At 40.9% G+C, this 17,599-nt stretch overlaps 1 protein-coding gene and 1 pseudogene across 7 annotated transcripts in view; one reads left to right on the top strand and one right to left on the bottom strand.

Moving 5' to 3' along the window:
* The window catches only part of KIF13B (kinesin family member 13B), a 201,901-nt gene that overhangs the window by 55,877 nt on the left and 128,425 nt on the right, over positions 1-17,599 (bottom strand). For 6 of the 7 annotated variants that reach the window (XM_084997781.1, XM_084997778.1, XM_084997776.1 and 3 more), the window contains 9 exons: positions 17,303-17,435; positions 13,343-13,489; positions 12,653-12,682; positions 10,619-10,718; positions 9,386-9,512; positions 8,579-8,634; positions 5,412-5,536; positions 3,997-4,173; positions 1,032-1,124 (listed from right to left, as the gene is read on the bottom strand). In XM_084997781.1, coding sequence (XP_084853907.1) covers positions 1,032-1,124; positions 3,997-4,173; positions 5,412-5,536; positions 8,579-8,634; positions 9,386-9,512; positions 10,619-10,718; positions 12,653-12,682; positions 13,343-13,489; positions 17,303-17,435 — 988 coding nt within the window. Of the gene's footprint in view, positions 1-587; positions 745-1,031; positions 1,125-3,996; positions 4,174-5,411; positions 5,537-8,578; positions 8,635-9,385; positions 9,513-10,618; positions 10,719-11,165; positions 12,683-13,342; positions 13,490-17,302; positions 17,436-17,599 lie in introns of those variants that run through there. The other variant, XR_014828434.1, reaches the window with a different exon arrangement.
* LOC102159521 (mitochondrial import inner membrane translocase subunit Tim23 pseudogene) lies at positions 5,669-7,768 on the top strand (annotated as a pseudogene).

A 17,599-nucleotide genomic window follows, 5' to 3' on the forward strand; every position in this document is an offset into this window, starting at 1 on the left:
TCTTCTACCCTATAAGGAAGGCCTCCTTACTAGCTGTGCAACAACCAGGTGAACAAATCTGCCTAAATCAGAGATTTAGTACCAGAAAGCATATAGAAACTACATCTGCTAGCAAGCTTCCTCAGGGATATTTTCAGCTCCATTTGTTTGATTCCTGTGCATATTTCAATTAGCTCAGAAAGAGAAATAAAATAATATAATCATAATAGCAGTTATAACAGTAATTGCTATAACAACAACTACAATTTATTGTTTAGCATGTGCACAACAATCTGTATATACTGTCTCATTTAATCCTTAAAACCACCCTGTACAAAAGGTATAACTAACCCAATTTGATAAATGAAAAAATTTAGGCTTAAAGTAACTTACCCAAGTTTGTTTCACTAAGAATTGACAGAAACAAGATTTCTGTTTGATCCCAAAATGAAACCCTGAAACTCTATGTTAGGCTGTGTTATCTCCCTTCAAGGGTTACATCCTCTTCTACGGGTAAAAAGGTATTGATTTGCTTTTCAAAAGATTCTTCTTTAACTAAATGCTAAAATCAGAACCTTTCAAGCCACACAAGTACATTTTTCTTTTTCTTTTTTCTTTTTTTTTTTTTTTTTGTCTTTTTGCCATTTCTTGGGCCGCTCCTGCGGCATATGGAGGTTCCCAGGCTAAGGGTTGATTCAGAGCTGTAGCCGCCGGCCTACACCAGAGCCACAGCAATGCAGGATCCAAGCTGCGCTGACACCACAGCTCATGGCAACACCAGATCCTCAACCCACTGAGCAAGGCCAGGGATCAAAGCCGCAACCTCATGGGTCCTAGTCGGATTCGTTAACCACTGAGCCACTACAGGAACTCCACAAGTACATTTTTCTATGAATCAAGTTAAGATTAAGAAATTCCTCTACAAATCTATAACATTTCCCTAAATATACATTTTCATTTTATAAATATTTCTTAGGTACGTGACTTTTCAGGGAGTCATCTCTTTTTACATGCTTATCTTTAATAAATCTGAATTTCATATGATCCTTTACCTCTGGAATATTGGAGACAATTTCAAAAGTCACTCCACAGCCTGGAATAGAACTTCGATGTGACATCTTTTTTAGGAGACTCTGAGCAAAACCCTAGAGAAAAACAAATATGATATGGTTTCTCATCTCAAAGACAAGAGTTTTCATTAACACAGAAAAGGCATAAAGGGAGCTACATTCACTCTAACCTAAAAGAAAAAGAACATATTTCTAATACATATCAAGATCCAAATCATTAAATATAGGTTCCTCAACTTTGTCTTAGTGCCCCAAACCAATTTATATGACCCCTGCCACGTGACAGGTCCTATACCCACCATATGAAAAGTACAGACCCTAAACTCTGGAAACTGGCACTAGGCATCTGGATCAATTCTGCTTAAAGGCCACAGAAATAAGATTGTTGACTTCTACACAATAAAATGACCTTCTAACTAAGATGTAAGCGAGGACTGGTGACTCTTTCCCCTCCACCCCCCCAAGCACGATGGACATCTTGCACTATGAATATTGACAAGTTCAGGCATTAAATTCTTGACCAAAGCAGGATCGTTATGAAGAATGATTTAAGAGTGCATGGTCATTGTTTATGCTGACTGTGCTCTTTGCACGGTTAAGAATTGAACTGTTGAATTAATGCATAGATGACTCATTTGAAGATGCTGCTAAGACTGAACATTCTGCAGAGGTTGAAAAGAGCAGGGATGAGGCCAGAATACAATTGGTGAATAAAGATAAGAAGAAGAGAGAATATTAAACTGACAATGAACCTTTTCCCCATGCAAAAGTGAAGTAGGAAATAGGTAAAAATTCCCAAACAGAAAAGAAAAAACACTGTTTGGTCTCAGAAGTACATATTTTCACAAACTTAGTTAATAATAATTTAATGGTCTGTAGTTAATTTTTAAAAATATTTTAGCCTCTTAGAAGCCATTTCTTTCATCCCTTCCCTCTTGCCTCTACCCTTGCAAGGCTGGAGCCACTGCCAATTACACTGGTCAAAGTACAGCGACAGTTTTGTTTTAATTGGTAGAAAGAGAAGGAATGGGTGCTGCCTTTCTGTTTTCTATTTGCATGGAATTGAGGCTAACCTGCATGTATTAGGGTCATAAGAAAGTCTCTGTTCTTGCTACAAAGAAGCAATTTTTAGGAATGAACTATCTGAATAGAGAGGGAAACTGCCGGCAGTTTCACATTGATACTACCAAATCATTTCAACCAGGGGGAATATGCACCAATGCCTTATCCCTATAATTAAAAAAAAAAAAGTTAAAAAAAGAAGAAACTTGGTGACTCCATAATGCATCTTTTAAGGATTCTGCAGGGCTGGTGGTTATACCAAGTCAGTCTCAGTGCCTGACAACCACAACCTCTGGAATGACAAATAACTCTTCAAAATGCTCCCTAAGAGCAACGTGTCTTTTTCGATCCCTTAAAGACTTCCAAGAAAAGGGAGACTTAGAAAAGAGTGAATGGGAGACACACCATATGACCTGTATTTATTGATGCTGGATGGCCAAGCTAAAGAGCTGCAATTTTAACAGCATTACTGCCAGTCTTCATTTCAAAGATTGATATCAGTGTGACATTTAGAACTAAAGATTAATTTTTAGGGGTGGAGATTACATCTAGGGCTCTGTCAACCATGACTGTACTCTTCTAAATGAAAAGATTTATTTTCATCTTTCCTGGTTTTAGGCCGTATATTGAGAGGAATCCCTAGAATCAACCTACCAGATCCTATCTTTGCAAAACCAAGAGCAGAAATAGTTTATATGCTCATCTAGAAGTTTTCTACAAAACCTATTCATTTTTTATTTTTTATTCACTTATTTATTTTTGTCTTTTTAGGGCCGCACCCATAGCATATGGAAGTTCCCAGACTAGGGGTCAAATCAGAGCTGTAGCCCTGACCTACACCACAACCACAGCAACTGGGGATCCAAGCCACATCTGCAACCTACACCACAGCTCACAGCGACACCGGATCCTTAACCCACTAAGGATCGAACCCAAGTCTTCACGGACACTAGTTGGGTTCATTACTGCCGAGCCACAACAGGAACTCCCTATAAAACCCATTCAGACAGCTCAAGGTCCTTCATAATCTGTCTGCAGCTATGTCGACAGTCACAGTCTCAGCCTCTGCAGCACACCTTGCCCTTGCCTTCCTCACCACCTCTGTGCATGTGTTCCTCCTCTCCATGGAACCCCCACTGACTCTTTCTTGGCCTGCCAACCTCCCCTGTCTGCAGCAGAGCAGCTCACGTGCTACCCTCCCCTCTGAAGCCTTCTCTGGCTGAACCCTCAGCCTCTGTCTGCAGTTGGTGAGCACCTGCACTGTAGCACTATCACAACAGGAAAGAGCCTTCTGTTTATGCACACCTCATCGGCTAGTGGACATTAGCTCTTTAAAGCTGCAGACTATTTCTTTTTCTTTTTCTTTTTTTTGGCTGCACCCACAGTGTGTGGAAGTTCCCAGGCCAGGGATCAAACCCGCGTCACAGCAGTGACAACACCAGATCCTTATGCAGACTACTCCTTACTCATTTTTATTCCAAAGCTCAACAGAGTACTCTCTACAAATACATGAATCAAAGACCTGGCAGGGGTGACTAAAAGGAAAGAAAGGTTTGGAAAATGAAGGGTAGGCAGCACAGACAACAGCACATCTGCAGTGAACCTTCTCATATTATAGGACCCAGATGAAAAGCCAAAGATGAAGCAGTGGCAGGGCTCCCTGGCACCCAAAAGAATGGCTATGACTTGTGATTATGTAATAAACAAGATCCATGCAACAATTTAATGCCATCAGTGTAGAACGAAGTCAGACTGATGTGCGCCAGGATAGAAGCAAGCACGGTTACAGGACAGTCAACAGTCACCTGGAAGGACAAAGCTCAGAGCCTGTTAGGACAGAAGGCCAGACCCAAAGTCGTTTCTTCACGTACAATCAGTGACTCACCTGCCGGCCATGAACATTGACACAAATGCGCTTGCGTAACACCAGCTGCATGTCAGCCGGGTGGCTGAGCTGGACCGTCACCCGCACAATCAGAAACACTCGCTCATCCGCAGGTGTGCCTTTACTGAGCTGTGGGCAGCCGTGCACTGCGGAGTCCCAGGAGGCTTCGGCTTTCACCTGAGGTGGGACAGAAAGAGAAAGAGCAGAGTCAGTCTCACCTGCCTCCTAAAAACCAAAAAAAACCTCACAACGAAGCACCCAAGCTTGGGTTGACATGTAGTGTGCCAGGCACAAGTGTGGTTCTGCTCAGAGAACAGCCTGCAAAAGTAGGTCCTCAAAGGATGTGGGCCCCATCACCTCACCCTGGGGAGCACAGAGCAGGAGTCTCCTGGTTGGCAACTAAAATTTATTTATTTTGAAAAATAAACAAAAAGAAGAGCTGAAAGTTAGTACAATGAATTTTCATCTATCTTTCACGCAGATTCAGCAACTGTTAAAATTCTGCCCCTTTCCCCTTTCTTACACATATACACACAGTATTGTTTTTTTTCCCTGAACCACTTTAGAGTAAGTTACAGACATATAACTCTACATCCCTAAATATTTCAGCAAGTATCTTCTAAGAGCAAAGAATTATCATATTCAGGAAACTTAATGTCGATACTATGCTATCATGTACGAGAGAGTCCATACTCAAATTTTGCAATTATTCTGACCCAGAATCACAAATGGCACTTGGCAGTTCTATCCTTTTAGTCCACTTTAATATGGCCTATTCCGCAGTCCTTCTTGTCACTCATGACACTGACTTATTAGATAAAGGTACAGGCCCACTGTTTTATGGAATGCACCAAGCTTCAAGTTTTGCATCTTCGGAACTCCACTAAGTGAGGACATGTCCTTCAGAGTATCGCATCAGCTTTCCTTCCTGAAAATATTTACAATTTTTCCAACAGACTCAAAATTAGAGAATAAACCTGACTACATACCCATAACTCAGATTCAAACATTATCAAGATTTTGCCTTGCTGGCTTCATCTAGTCTTTTTTCCCCTTTTGACAAAGTCTTTACTAAAGCACTTCAAAGTCAATCCCGAACATTGTGCCTTTTCACCTCTATGTACTTCAGGAGCATTTCCCCAGGCAGTGGCCTACTGCTGACCTGAACTATGAATACTAACAGAGATGTGCTCCACCAGGAAAAGAAGTAAAACACTGAATGGACGTCATTGGACTGCTCTACTCCCTCTGGAAGTGGTTCTACTCTTTCTGGAAATCATAATGAAAGGTTTCATTTAGATTTCTTGAGAAACATAAGCACTGAAATGATTACCTTGCTGATTGTTTCCAAAGGTTCATGGAAAGGTTAAAGAAACTACTTTTCATCCAATCTTCCCGAGTTAGGCTTTATTTACCTCTCCATCATGCTGCTTGACAATCTGTAGTTCAAAGAACTCATCCTCTTCTTCCCCAGTGAGGGTAGCATCCCATCCACCAGCTTCGGGGTCATCAAGATTATCCTGAGAGCTGAAATCGTCAGCTGAAAGCAAAGAAGTTCCATTAAAGAAGAAGATCCTTTCAAAGGATAACCCCTACCAGCTAAATTTCAATGTGCTTAGTATGAGAATTCTTCTGCCTCAGATTTCATTTGCTTTTGGCTCTGAAATCTGACATGACACAGATGATGACCATTAAACAATTCACAGATCTTAGAGATGGAAAGTGCCTCAAGAAATTATCTAATCCAATCTCCTCCTTCTATGCCTTGTTTTACACGGGAGGCAACTGAAGCCAAGAAACCCAAGAGGTTTCTCCAGGTCAGCCCATAAATGTTAATGATAAGATTATAACCCCAATTCCCTGTCTTTTAGTACATCGCAGAAATGAGAATGAGAGTGATTCCAATTATCTGACTGTTAAATTCAACAAAAGAATCAATTGGCTATATGAGCTAGAAGCTGAAGGGTTGCCCTGTGGTACTTTGGTTATTCATTCCAAGCCTGGCCCTCCCAACTCCCTACCCCTCTTGAGCTTGTGAGCAAACATCAAAAGTACCTTTTCTAGTATGTGTGGGCTTGGGTGGACTGAGAATGGGCACAGGCTGAACAAGGTCCTGCTCCTGTCTTGGAACAGCCCTACAACAGACTTCTTTAAGCTTATTCTTTTCTACGTTCTAACCCTCCTAAATACACACACACAGCCTCACCTATCTAGGAAACTAACGTAAGGACAGGCCAGAGTTGCCCTCAGTCTCCAAAGCTCAAGAGAACAAGAGAGGATACAGGGCTGCCTTGAGTGGCAAGACATTAAAACCCCAACAGGTGGACGGACAATGGAAGTGGCAAAGTGGTCTTCTCTGTCTCCGTGTGTACATAAAAATTTCCCACACATATAAGTAAGCTAGCGGCACAGGGCTTAAGTACCTGATGTCTTATAAAGCATTTTCAGCTGGGCAGAAGAAAAACCACTGAGGACATCCAAGCCTGTCTATTTAGGATAGTTCATTTTAATACACAGTTCTTCTGCAGATGTCTTTGGAATTTAAATGCTGGCTTTTAACTTATTTTTAGCTCTTTAATCTACCTTTTCATTGTACCTCCTCCTCAGACAGAATATACGTAAAATGTAGCCACATCCAAAATATTCTACATGAGGGGGAAAAATGACAGTTATTTAAAAAAACTAGGCAGGGATGAATGGCAAAATAACTCGAAAAGTGAGAAATTCATTAGGGAATGCTAAGAAGACACCAGATAAAAGAAAACACTCTACTTAAGCACCACTAGTTACTAGCCCTTTCCAGAGAGAAGTATTTTCCTAAGAATTAAAGAAAAAAATATTTTAAGTGCAGGAAAATATTGCTAGCATCCTAAATTGATGGGAGACCAAAGCACACATAGAAGTATGGGTTGTAGAATGAAATGTGAGAACACATGATGAAACACACCTATTACAATTATAAAGACACTATTCTTCAGGCAATTAATTCTTTGTCAAGTTTTAGAGTCCTCTGACACACAGAAAACAGACCTGGGTAAGGTCAGCCTGTGAAGGAGGTGGTGGTAACACAGGTTTCCCCGCTGTTACAGAGAAGCACCAGCCAATCTGACGATCCCGGCCTGAGGCAGCGGGGAGAAGCAGACGGGCAGTTTGCTGCTATACCAGGGAGGGGGGTGGGGGAAGCGGCAACAAAACCACAGGGGGGTGAGCCGACTTTTTTGGAGCTGGCGGGTCTGGTGGTAGTCTTGCTAACTGGTATGAACCCTCTATCTCCTTATTTAAATGTGGATCCATGATATCTTGTGCAGGACACAGATGAGTGTATTTTGCTAACTGGAGCTAATAAAACCTGGGGCAGACTTGAACTGGCCTTCTTTACCACTGGAGGATGTTGTAAGACAGGGGTTGCATTTGTAGTTGTAAATGGCCTACGGCTAGGATTGAAGGAAACCCAGAACAGGTCTGGTCCAAACCAAGAAACATACAGATTTTGAATATGATGACTAGGCAAGGGGCACTTTGGGCTAATACTGTAGGTTCTCTGGCTTTGCTCTATAGCGCATTTGCTGTCATCATTGAGAAAACTAGAGGTGCAGAAGATGACCGCAACACAGTAGCAACTGGAACCATGACAGGCATGTTATATAAATGTACAGGTGGTCTTCGAGGGGTAGCACGAGGTAGTCTAGCAGGACTAACACTTATAAGCCTCTATGCACTATATAATAACTGGGAGTACATGAAAGGCTCCTTATTGCAACAGTCACTCTGAAGATTGTGCTGGTTTATGAAGGGAGGACACTTTAGTAGTCATCCAGACCAATTTAAAAGCCAGTCTGGAGTCATTCACTCTTCTATCTACAACTACCGTGAGAAACTGGAGAATCCAATTTGCTGGGATGAAGATCACAGATAGCTAACCAGGACTGGCGCTCCTTCCAGCCATTAATGAGTTGAAGCCAAAACCTCTGGCAGCTGAGTAATGTGGTTCTCTTCTCCTTTGAAGAAGATCTTGCACCTCTTTTTTCTTCTACTCCTTGGAAAACCACTTACTCCCAGAATTCAGGTCATCTTGTTGTCAATACTATATCACTACATGTATTCATTTAATGATCCAAGACTGTAATACTGCCCTGTGTTCCGAATAAAGGGTGAAAATCGGAAGGAAAAAAAAAAAAAAAGAAAGGAAACAGACCTGGGGAGTTCCTATCATGGCTCAGCAGTTATGACCCCGACTAGTATCCATGAGGACGCAGGTTTGATCCCTTGACTCACTCGGTGGGTTAAGGATCCAGCCCTACTGTGAGCTGTGGTGTAGGTTGCAGACGCGGCTCAGATCCCGTGTTGCTGTGGCTCTGGCATAGGCTGGCAGCTACAGCTCTGATTTGATCCCTAGCCTGGGAACCTCCATATGCCACAGGTACAGCCCTAAAAAGAAAAAAAAAAAAAAAAATGAGAGAGAGAGAGAACACAGACCTGAACCTTAGGCTTTCAGAATTGTCTAACTGCATGTTTTGTTAGAATCTAAACATTACTTGGACACTAGTTTGTCAGAGGAAAGCCTGCAGAAAGCACCTCTTACCATTTAGGTCAAGGAATATAACAGGAATGTGTGTTTCCATTCCAGGAACCGGAGTCCTAAAACATAATGAACAACAGCACCTCAAATAAAGCAGATTTTCTCCACAGTATATGCTTTGTGACTCAGCCTTAATACATTCAGAGCTATGACAGGTCAACCAATGATAATTCTGGGTACTGGGTTTGCTATAATTTCACGTCAGAGATGCCACAAAGACTTAACTATAACTGCTGCTTCTTTTCCCTGATGTTCTCATGTATAATTATTGTATGCTCTGATACCAGAACTCAGTCTTAAAAGACCCATGTACCTGTTTATACTTGAAGCTCCCTTGTTTAAAGGTACTTTCTTATAAAATTATATACCTAACAGCCCCATGTGGCTTACATTACTATTTTTAATTTCTATAAAGTGGCAGAGAACATTTGCTGACAGTTCAGTTTAAACCAGCACCAAACTCAAAAACTCCTGGAGATGCAATTTTATTATGACTGAACCGTCTTTTAAGGGAATGACCCAAGTAATTAACATATTAACTGTTTTTTTTTTAAATGCTAAGTGCAATGGTACTAAATATTGATTTAGATTCTCAGAAATCTTAATTATTTGGGCCAATAATAGTATTATTTAATAAAACACAGTTTTAGGCCATAGTTATTCCAGTGGTAAAAATAATTTAACACTGCCTCTAATTCAAACAACTTTTTTTCCCACGTGCTATGCTGAGTCCTCCATTAATCAAAGCAGAGGCAAAATTCACAGAGAAAGCCAGCAGCTCCATGAGCACAGAGAACCACCCATCCATACCATTCCGCCGGGGCGCCTGGAATCCCACTGCCAGCCGAGGGGACCATGACTGCGTTCCTCTCCTCGGTCAGGGTCAATCTCATCTCTAGAAGTTGAGCTTCACGGTCAGCATCATCCTCTGTTTTATCTACAACAGTAACAATGAGGGTCATACAGCTATCTCACTCCTCACCTGCTGTCCACACTCTGTCCTGCATGTCAACAGGATGTGCCAATAGCCCAGGAACTGGTCAACAAGGGTTCACTAGCAACTTATTACTTCTCCAAATCTGTAGTTAAAAGTTCACAGTAAAGAGTTCCCATTGTGGCGTAGTGGAAATGAAGCCAACTAGTATCCAAGAAGACGCGGGTTCAATCCCTGGCCCCGCTCAGTGAGTCAGGGATCCAGCATTGCCCTGAGCTGTGGTTAGGTGGCAGACGAGGCTTGGATTCCACATTGCTACGGCTGTGGTGCAGGCTGGCAGCTGCAGCTGCGATTCGACCCCTAGCCTGGGAACTTCCATTTGATTTGAATGAGGCCCTAAAAAGCAAAAAAAAAAAAAAGTGCACAGTAAAAACCTAACTCAAGCTAAAGAGGCTGCTGTACTCTCAGAGAGGACATTTGCAGTGCATGGAAGGCCTACAGTGGAACCACACAGGATGATCACTTCAAGAGTCAGAGGGTTCCAGTGCTTTTGGACAAGAAATCAAGTAATATTAGCACCTTCTTTTACCTATTTTTGAGGGACAATGTTTGCTGCAGGTTCTGTATTTTCTCCTTGCTACAGAGTGAGGGAGATCTATGCAAAGACATCATTACAACTGGATAAATGTGCTTCTGAAAGGATATGAGGCAAATAAGCACCGTCCCTATGCTCTCACCATCCCTATCACCGATGTGTTCATCTACTTGTTTTTATTTTTTTGTCTTTTTAGGGCTGCACCCGAAATATATGGAAGTTCCCAAGCTAGGGGTCGAATTGGAGCTGCAACTGCTAGCCTACACCACAGCCACAGCAATGGTGGGAATCGAGCCATGTCCACAACCTACACTACAGCTCACGGCAACACTGGACCCTTAACCCACTGAGCGAGGCTAGGGATCAAACCTGTGTCCTCATGGAGACTTAGATTTGTTTCCACTGAACCATGATGGGAACTCCTGTTGGTCTACTTTTAATTTCTGTGCCTGCAAATGGGGATTCATTGCATACTGATCTGGGGGGAGGGGAATATTCAAGGTGCTTTTCCTACCATGTTTACTGACAAGCTTTTGCAGTTGTTGATCCAAGTACTCCTGACGTTTTGTTAATGCATTTAGCCATTTTCTACGTAGTCTCTCTAAATCCCGATCCTGGAAGAAAACAAGGGAATAAATAGTAAATATAGTAAAAATAATGTCAAGACAAGATATCTGACGCTCCATCTTACCTTACTCTGATATGTTTCAAAAAAAGTGTTACCCTAACATCTTTATTGCCACCACTAGTTGACTCCACCCATTATTCAGAAACTTTTGAAAATTAAGGTATTAGTGTCCTAGAGTCAGACCATTTCCAAAAGGACCTTCTCTGATCCAGAACCAGTCTCATTTCTGGTGGCTCAAAGGGTAGGACCCCAAACACTCCCACAACTAAGGTCTCTTCGCTGGATCAAAATCACAAATACAGAGTTCCTGTAGTGGCTCAGCAGAAACGAATCTGACTAGTAACCATGAGGTTGTGGGTTCGGTCCCGAGCCTAACTCAGTGGGTTAAGGATCTGGCATTGCCGTGAGCTGTGGTGTAGGTCACAGATGCGACTTGGCTCTTGTGTTGCTGTGGCTGTGGTGTAGGCTGGCAGCTGTAGCTCTGACTTGATCCCTAGCCTGGGAACTTCCATATGCCACAGGGGCAGCTCTAAAAAGCAAAAATAAAAATAAAAAATAAAAAAAAAATCACAAATACTTAGTAATCCCCAAATTTATGTCCCTCAGAATCATCATAAGAACTTTTCAAACTTCTTAACTCCAGTCTTCAACATGTTTCACCAGTCTATACAAGCCATGTAAATGCTTCTCTTCCTTGTTTCCACGGGGTTTTTTTTGAGTGGCAGGGGTGTTAGCCCCAGAGGAACAACTCTACCAGTCAACACCTGCCCATGAGCCCATCTTACCTCATTTCTTTCTGTAATAAAGTTACAGGACTGGGTAGATCAGTGGAATGCTGAGGATAGTGTGCAGATCTGGATTTTACTAAGGCACTTAACCAAATAGCTCATGACATTCTTGTGGACAAGATGGAGAAATGTGCAATGGATCTACTTGGACGAAATTATAAATGACTGAAATATCACATCCAAAGAGCAGTGACTAATGGAATAACGTCAGCTTAATAGAAGTCTCTATGGTTGTGCCACAGGACTCTGTATTTAACCTTCTCTGATACAGTACTTTTATCAGTGACTTATAGGAAGGCAGACATTTTTATCGAATTAGAGTGAAGCCAAACCAGAGGACTGACTACAGTGGATGACATAATCAAGATCCAAAGAGCTCTGATGGTCCTAAAGGATGACTAACCAGACTCAGGAAATAAAACCTAACAGACAACAAAATCCTGCAGGAGATTAGGGAAAGAAGGGGAAACAAACAAAACCAAAGCTTTATGATTCCAGGAAGTGGGAAAAGGAGAGCTGGCTTAAAGTTTGGAAAGTACCTAGGGGGCATAGCCTGGCTGAAGCCCAGAGTGAGGCAGCTCTTCCAAGAGAAAAGGAGAGGAAAAGTACAGGGAAGAGGATCTGAAGAGATGGATCTGTAGGGACCTGGATGGGGAGCCCTGGGTTTGGAAAAGGGTTAAGAGTCACAGCTGATTGTCCCCTACTGGGTTTTTGGTTTGGTTTTTTTGGTTTGGTTTGGTTTGGTTTTTGTCTTTTTAGGGCCGCACCCAGGGCACAGGGAGGTTCCCAGGATAGGGGTCGAATTAGAGCTTCGGCTGCCGGCCTATACCACAGCCATGGCAACGGAAGATCTGATCCGCATCTGCAACCTACACTCCAGCTCACAGCAATGCTGGATTCTTAAGCCACTGAGCAAGGCCAGGGATCAAACCCACATCCTCAAGGAAACTACTCAGGTTCATTACTGCTGAGCCACAACGGAAACTCCCCTACTGGGTTTTAACTTGAGAAAACACAATATTTGAGAAAACGCAGTATTTGTAACTATTAAGTACCAGTTTGGTGGGACTCAGGATGTGTAATTTAGTATTTTAATCAAGCTGATCTTATGTGCTAACCAGTGCTTCATTACCTGGTAGCTGTCCATGTCCTCCTCTTCCTCCTAAAAGAAAAAAAATATATTATGCAGAATCACAACAATTATTTATCCAAGAATCAGGCTAAACTAAACAATCTGAACAAGCATACAAATTTGGGTAAAAAAGAAAAAAAAAAAAACCAATCTGAATCTTTTCCCATATTTTATATTTTCTGATTTACTGAATATGCTTTTTCCTCCCCCACTTACACTCATCCTCACTCTTGGTTTTATAGTTTCCGGGGAGTTGGAGGGAAACCTTGAGTTTCTCATAGCAAAATGAAGAACAACTCCTTTGACCTTTTCGGGAGCCAGTACAATACTTTCCCTGCTGGGTTTATAGTCCCACTCCCCAGGGGAAATCAAACACCTGCTGGCAAAGAGTCTTTACCAGCCAGTAGGGGGTTTCTGCAGTGGGGTGGGTGATGGGGGAGGTTAATCACTAGCAGGCACTAAGGAGTTTCTGGAGGCTGAGATGTTTTAACCCTCAGTTTGCCATGTACCAGAGAAAACCAACAATCTGGTGCAGTGATTTCATGCAAATGCAACAGAGTGTTTTTGTTTGTTTGTTTCTTTTTAAGATATCAAAAGAAGCAAAATACGGAAAGGACTGTTTGTGGAAGGCAGTTTTCTGAGGTTCCGAAAGATTCTTTCGTTTGGGTGGGTCCATCAACAGAAACTTACATGGAAGGTCTCCTGCATCTTGGGTGACCTGGGTGCTCTGACTTTTACACATCCAATGCCAACAGACAATATACACTCTTCCATCAGCGGTAAAGTCCCGGATTCCTGCACAGACTTCACTTCTACTTGAACTCGCCGGGACTGTCCCTGCATCCCAGACAATGATAAGAGTTTCTTAAAACCAATTTGATTTCCAAAAATTTGGCTTAGAGAGACCCCTACAGGCTGATGTTGAAAAGCATTTATCGTTAGAGACACTCTCTCACCATCTTACATGTTTTGTAGTAGTAAACTACAAATTAAAAAACTAATCAGGAACAAATATACGGTTTATATATTTTTCAACAAAAAGAAACAGTAAAAGAAAACATTGTAAACAAAGGAAATGTAAAACGCTAGACAATATAAAATGTTCGACTTACTAGCAAATAACAAAGTAATAAAGCATGAAACATCTTTATTTTCACTTATTAAGCTAGCGATTATCTTTTAAAAAAGCAATTTACAATACTGCCCAAAGTTTATGAAAAAGGAAATTATATCAACTGTTCGTAGGAATATAAATTGGTAAAGCTTTCTGCAGGGCAATTTGCCTTAAAAAGTAAGTATCTCTTGACCCAGCAATTCAACTTTCTATGAATCTGTTTTAAGTAAATAATTATATACGTACATAAAGAATCTTACAGCGATGATAAGAATAACAAAAATAGATACAAACTAAATGTATAGTATTGATAACTGCTTAAACTATAGTATATCAATGAAATAATTACATAGTTATTAAAATACTGCTATAGAAAAACACGCATGGTATTTAAGTTAAAGAGGATGGTGATAACAAGACTTCCTTTAAAAATGCAGATTACCAAACTCAGCGCCTATAGTATGATTCACTTTAAAAAATAAGCAATCACAGTAACAAGAATGATTACACTATCCTGAATTCACTGCTCTAACCCCAGAATAAAATAATTTTAAACCAAGTTGCAAAATGAAGGGCTGACCAAAAGAGAAGCTGTTCTTTCTTTAAGCACATTTCACAATAAATACTATATGACTTTTTACAATGAAGCAATATTATAAAAAAATTCCCAGTATCCCTAAGCACTGATTTCAAAGTTGGTTTATAAATTTTAGGAATGTAAAACAGAATCTGAAAAACAGAATCTGAATATACAATTTCATGTCAGTTACTCTTCCCCTCTTTCATTGGATTTCAATTCCCAAGAGCTTTATATCATCAGGAAAATCAACTTAGGCAATGATTGATCCTATCAAGCTAGATTTAAAGAGATGGGTTGCAGATGTCTTTGATTTAATATTTTCCAAGGACTATGCATCAGATATTTTGTAGAAGGAGTAACTCGGAAAACATTTTAATTGTCTACAATAGTTTAGTCATTTTAACTAGCTACCTTTTGTTTTTACTTTGCCTGAGACAGAAAGTGACCTATTTTGAACAGGGGCCTAAATGTGAATGGTGAAGTAACCACGCCCTGGGGGGAGATACAGGACAAAAGTGTGTGTGTGTGTGGGGGGGGGGTGTAGGAAAAGTCCAAATGGCTTTATGGTCCATAGAAAAGCTTTGAAGAGAATATGTAAATTATTAGATTGAACTTCTTGAAACTGCTGCTATTTGACCATTTTTTAAAACTACAAAACTAGCAAATGCATAGAGTAAATCTCATCAGTTCCCCACCACTACTTCCCTGTTCAATAGGTCCCAATTTTGGCATATGTTAAATTCCAATGAGCCTACCATCCAAGGCCCTCCATGAACTAGCTGCCAAAGACTCTAGAACCTCTTAAGTTACTGCTCTCCAGTTCTTCCTACATGTTACTTTCTACCCAAACGTACCTAATTTCACCCTCTGTATCTTTTATTCTTGCCCTTTCTATATATATATAAAGACTTCCCAGCTTTTGCATGATTCTTTCGGTATCAGGTCAAGATGCACATTCTTCAAAAAAGCCTTTCCTAATAAACCCAACAAATCTTTGAACGCATTTAGTAGAGGTTGCCAGAAGTGCGACAAACACTTAAATACCCAATGTATACCAAACCACAGAAAATTATCTGGTCTTGCCTTCCAGGAGATGAATTTCTAAGGCAGCCAAAGAAGATATATATAGTTTTAACAGATGTTCACAGAAAAAGATGTTCTTCACACCCTTTGGAGTCCTATTTTATGTCTATATCTCTTGCCATAATTTAAACTAATTTCCTTTTGCTTTTAGTGCCTTGTCCATACAAGAATGGATTTGCTAAAATTCATTTGCTAGGGTCAAAGAACAAGTGCTTACAGTTTTCCTCCTCCTAAGAATTCAGAAATTTAAATGTTTAAGCAAACTTTCTTTTAATCTTTTTTCATATTTTGCTTTGAATGGTTTCAGCATTCGTTTTCTTTAGCCATTCTAACACTTTACTACTGTTTTAAAGTATAGAAACTACCACAGGATATAATAGTCTAATAAATGTTGACTTTCTGTAAAGAACAGCAAAAAACAGTATTTGTAAGTCTTACACGTAAATTCCATTAAGATATTCATTCTCAAATTTCACTGGCAGTACAGACACTACAAATCACATCTTTCTGGGGTTAAGTGACAAATCCCACATGTCTCCACTATATTGGTTTCTGACAGGTATTCATACCTATCCAGCTATATTCACTTAACACATCCCCCGGTATCATAGAAAGGTATTTGGTCTTTGTCCTCCATTCTTGGCACAGAGCTCCTAAAACTCTGGAAATTTCCCTGATGATAATGGTGATAGGTGTGTCTTTTAACTATGTGACTTTTCATCTGGTAACTGCTGGCAGCCCCAAGATGGTATCAGGATGGGGCTGGTCACCAGGAAGACCAAGCCTTGATTAGGAGGCTGGAACCTTCAGAAGAGGGGCTGGAGGTGGGGTTAATCACCAAAGGCCAATGTTTTTATCAACCATGCCTACATAATGGAACATCCATAAAAATCTACAAATGATAGGGATGGGAGAGCTTCCTGGTTGGTAAACATATCAGGTGCTGGGAGGGCAGTGCACCCAGACAGGACCCGGAATTTCCTCATCCCTTCTTCATACTGTGCCCCAGGCATTTCTTCCCTTTGGCTATTCCTGAGTTGTATTTTTTAAAATAAACTGATTAACAGTAAGGGAAGGGCTTTCCTGAGTTTTGTCATTCCAGCAAATTACCAAACCTGAGAGTTGTAGGAGCTCTCGACCACAGCCAAGTCAGACAGAAATGTGGGCATCTGGGGTCCTGATAGCTATAGCTGGCGTCTGGAGTGAGGCAGTCTTGTGCTTAAGTATGGGCTGTTACACCTGTGGAGTGTGATGCTCACTCCAGGTGTTTAGGGTCCCAAATGAATTGAATCATACCAACACTCAGTTGGTATCTGCACAGAATCAGAGAACTATTGGGCACCAGAGGGAAAAAAACACTTCTCACCTCCCTGTACTAAGCAATGGGTTCCATATACACTATTACCAATCTTCACACTAGCACCGCAAAGCTCCCCTCCACTTTACACCTGAGGAAAGGTTCTAGGAGGTGACTGAGCTTGATAGACAGTTCAGGCCACAGGACAGCCAGCACCCAACCCTGGCATGTGAGATGCCAAAGTGCCTGTTCTTCCTGCCATGTCACATGGCCTCTCCTTGTCTTTTTAAACGTTCTAATGCTGCTTGATATGTTTATTTCCTACAAATTCAAATCTAAGTCATTCTTTAAAGCTTATCTTTTCCTTACTTAAACTTAACAGAAGCTGATTTTAAATATTATAAGTAGAATTATTTTTGAAAAATGAAATACACATGAAGTGGGAGAGAACTTTAATATAAGAAATGGACGTGGCCAATCTAGATTTCATCATCACTGACATTTCTGCTAAAAGGAATTCAACAATAAGCTTTATGGCACCAAAGAATTCCATGTTAGCATTCACAATTTTATTACCTGCCGGAGCTGGAAGATTCCTCCTGTTGGCACGTCCTTTGCAGAAATTACCTCTACAGGGCAGTATTCACCATTCTCATTCTGTTCCAAGATTTGAACCCAGAATTCCACTTTTCTCGTGACTTCACTCCATCTAGGAAATAGTTGAAGTTCTTGGAAAATCATACATTTCTATTTCAATACAGGCAGCTTAGGGTCCTACACATGAGAATTAACAACAAAAATGACCTCCAAACAGAATTAACTCAGTAGAATTATCTGTAGTTCGATAAGTAATATACAAGCACATACTGGCAA

The sequence above is a fragment of the Sus scrofa genome, chromosome 14, assembly GCF_054392235.1.
Source record: "Sus scrofa isolate SSC_HxYL_T2T_F1_AM1 chromosome 14, Sscrofa_HxYL_maternal_Yorkshire_Landrace_v2.0, whole genome shotgun sequence".
Taxonomy (NCBI): Eukaryota; Metazoa; Chordata; class Mammalia; order Artiodactyla; family Suidae; genus Sus; species Sus scrofa.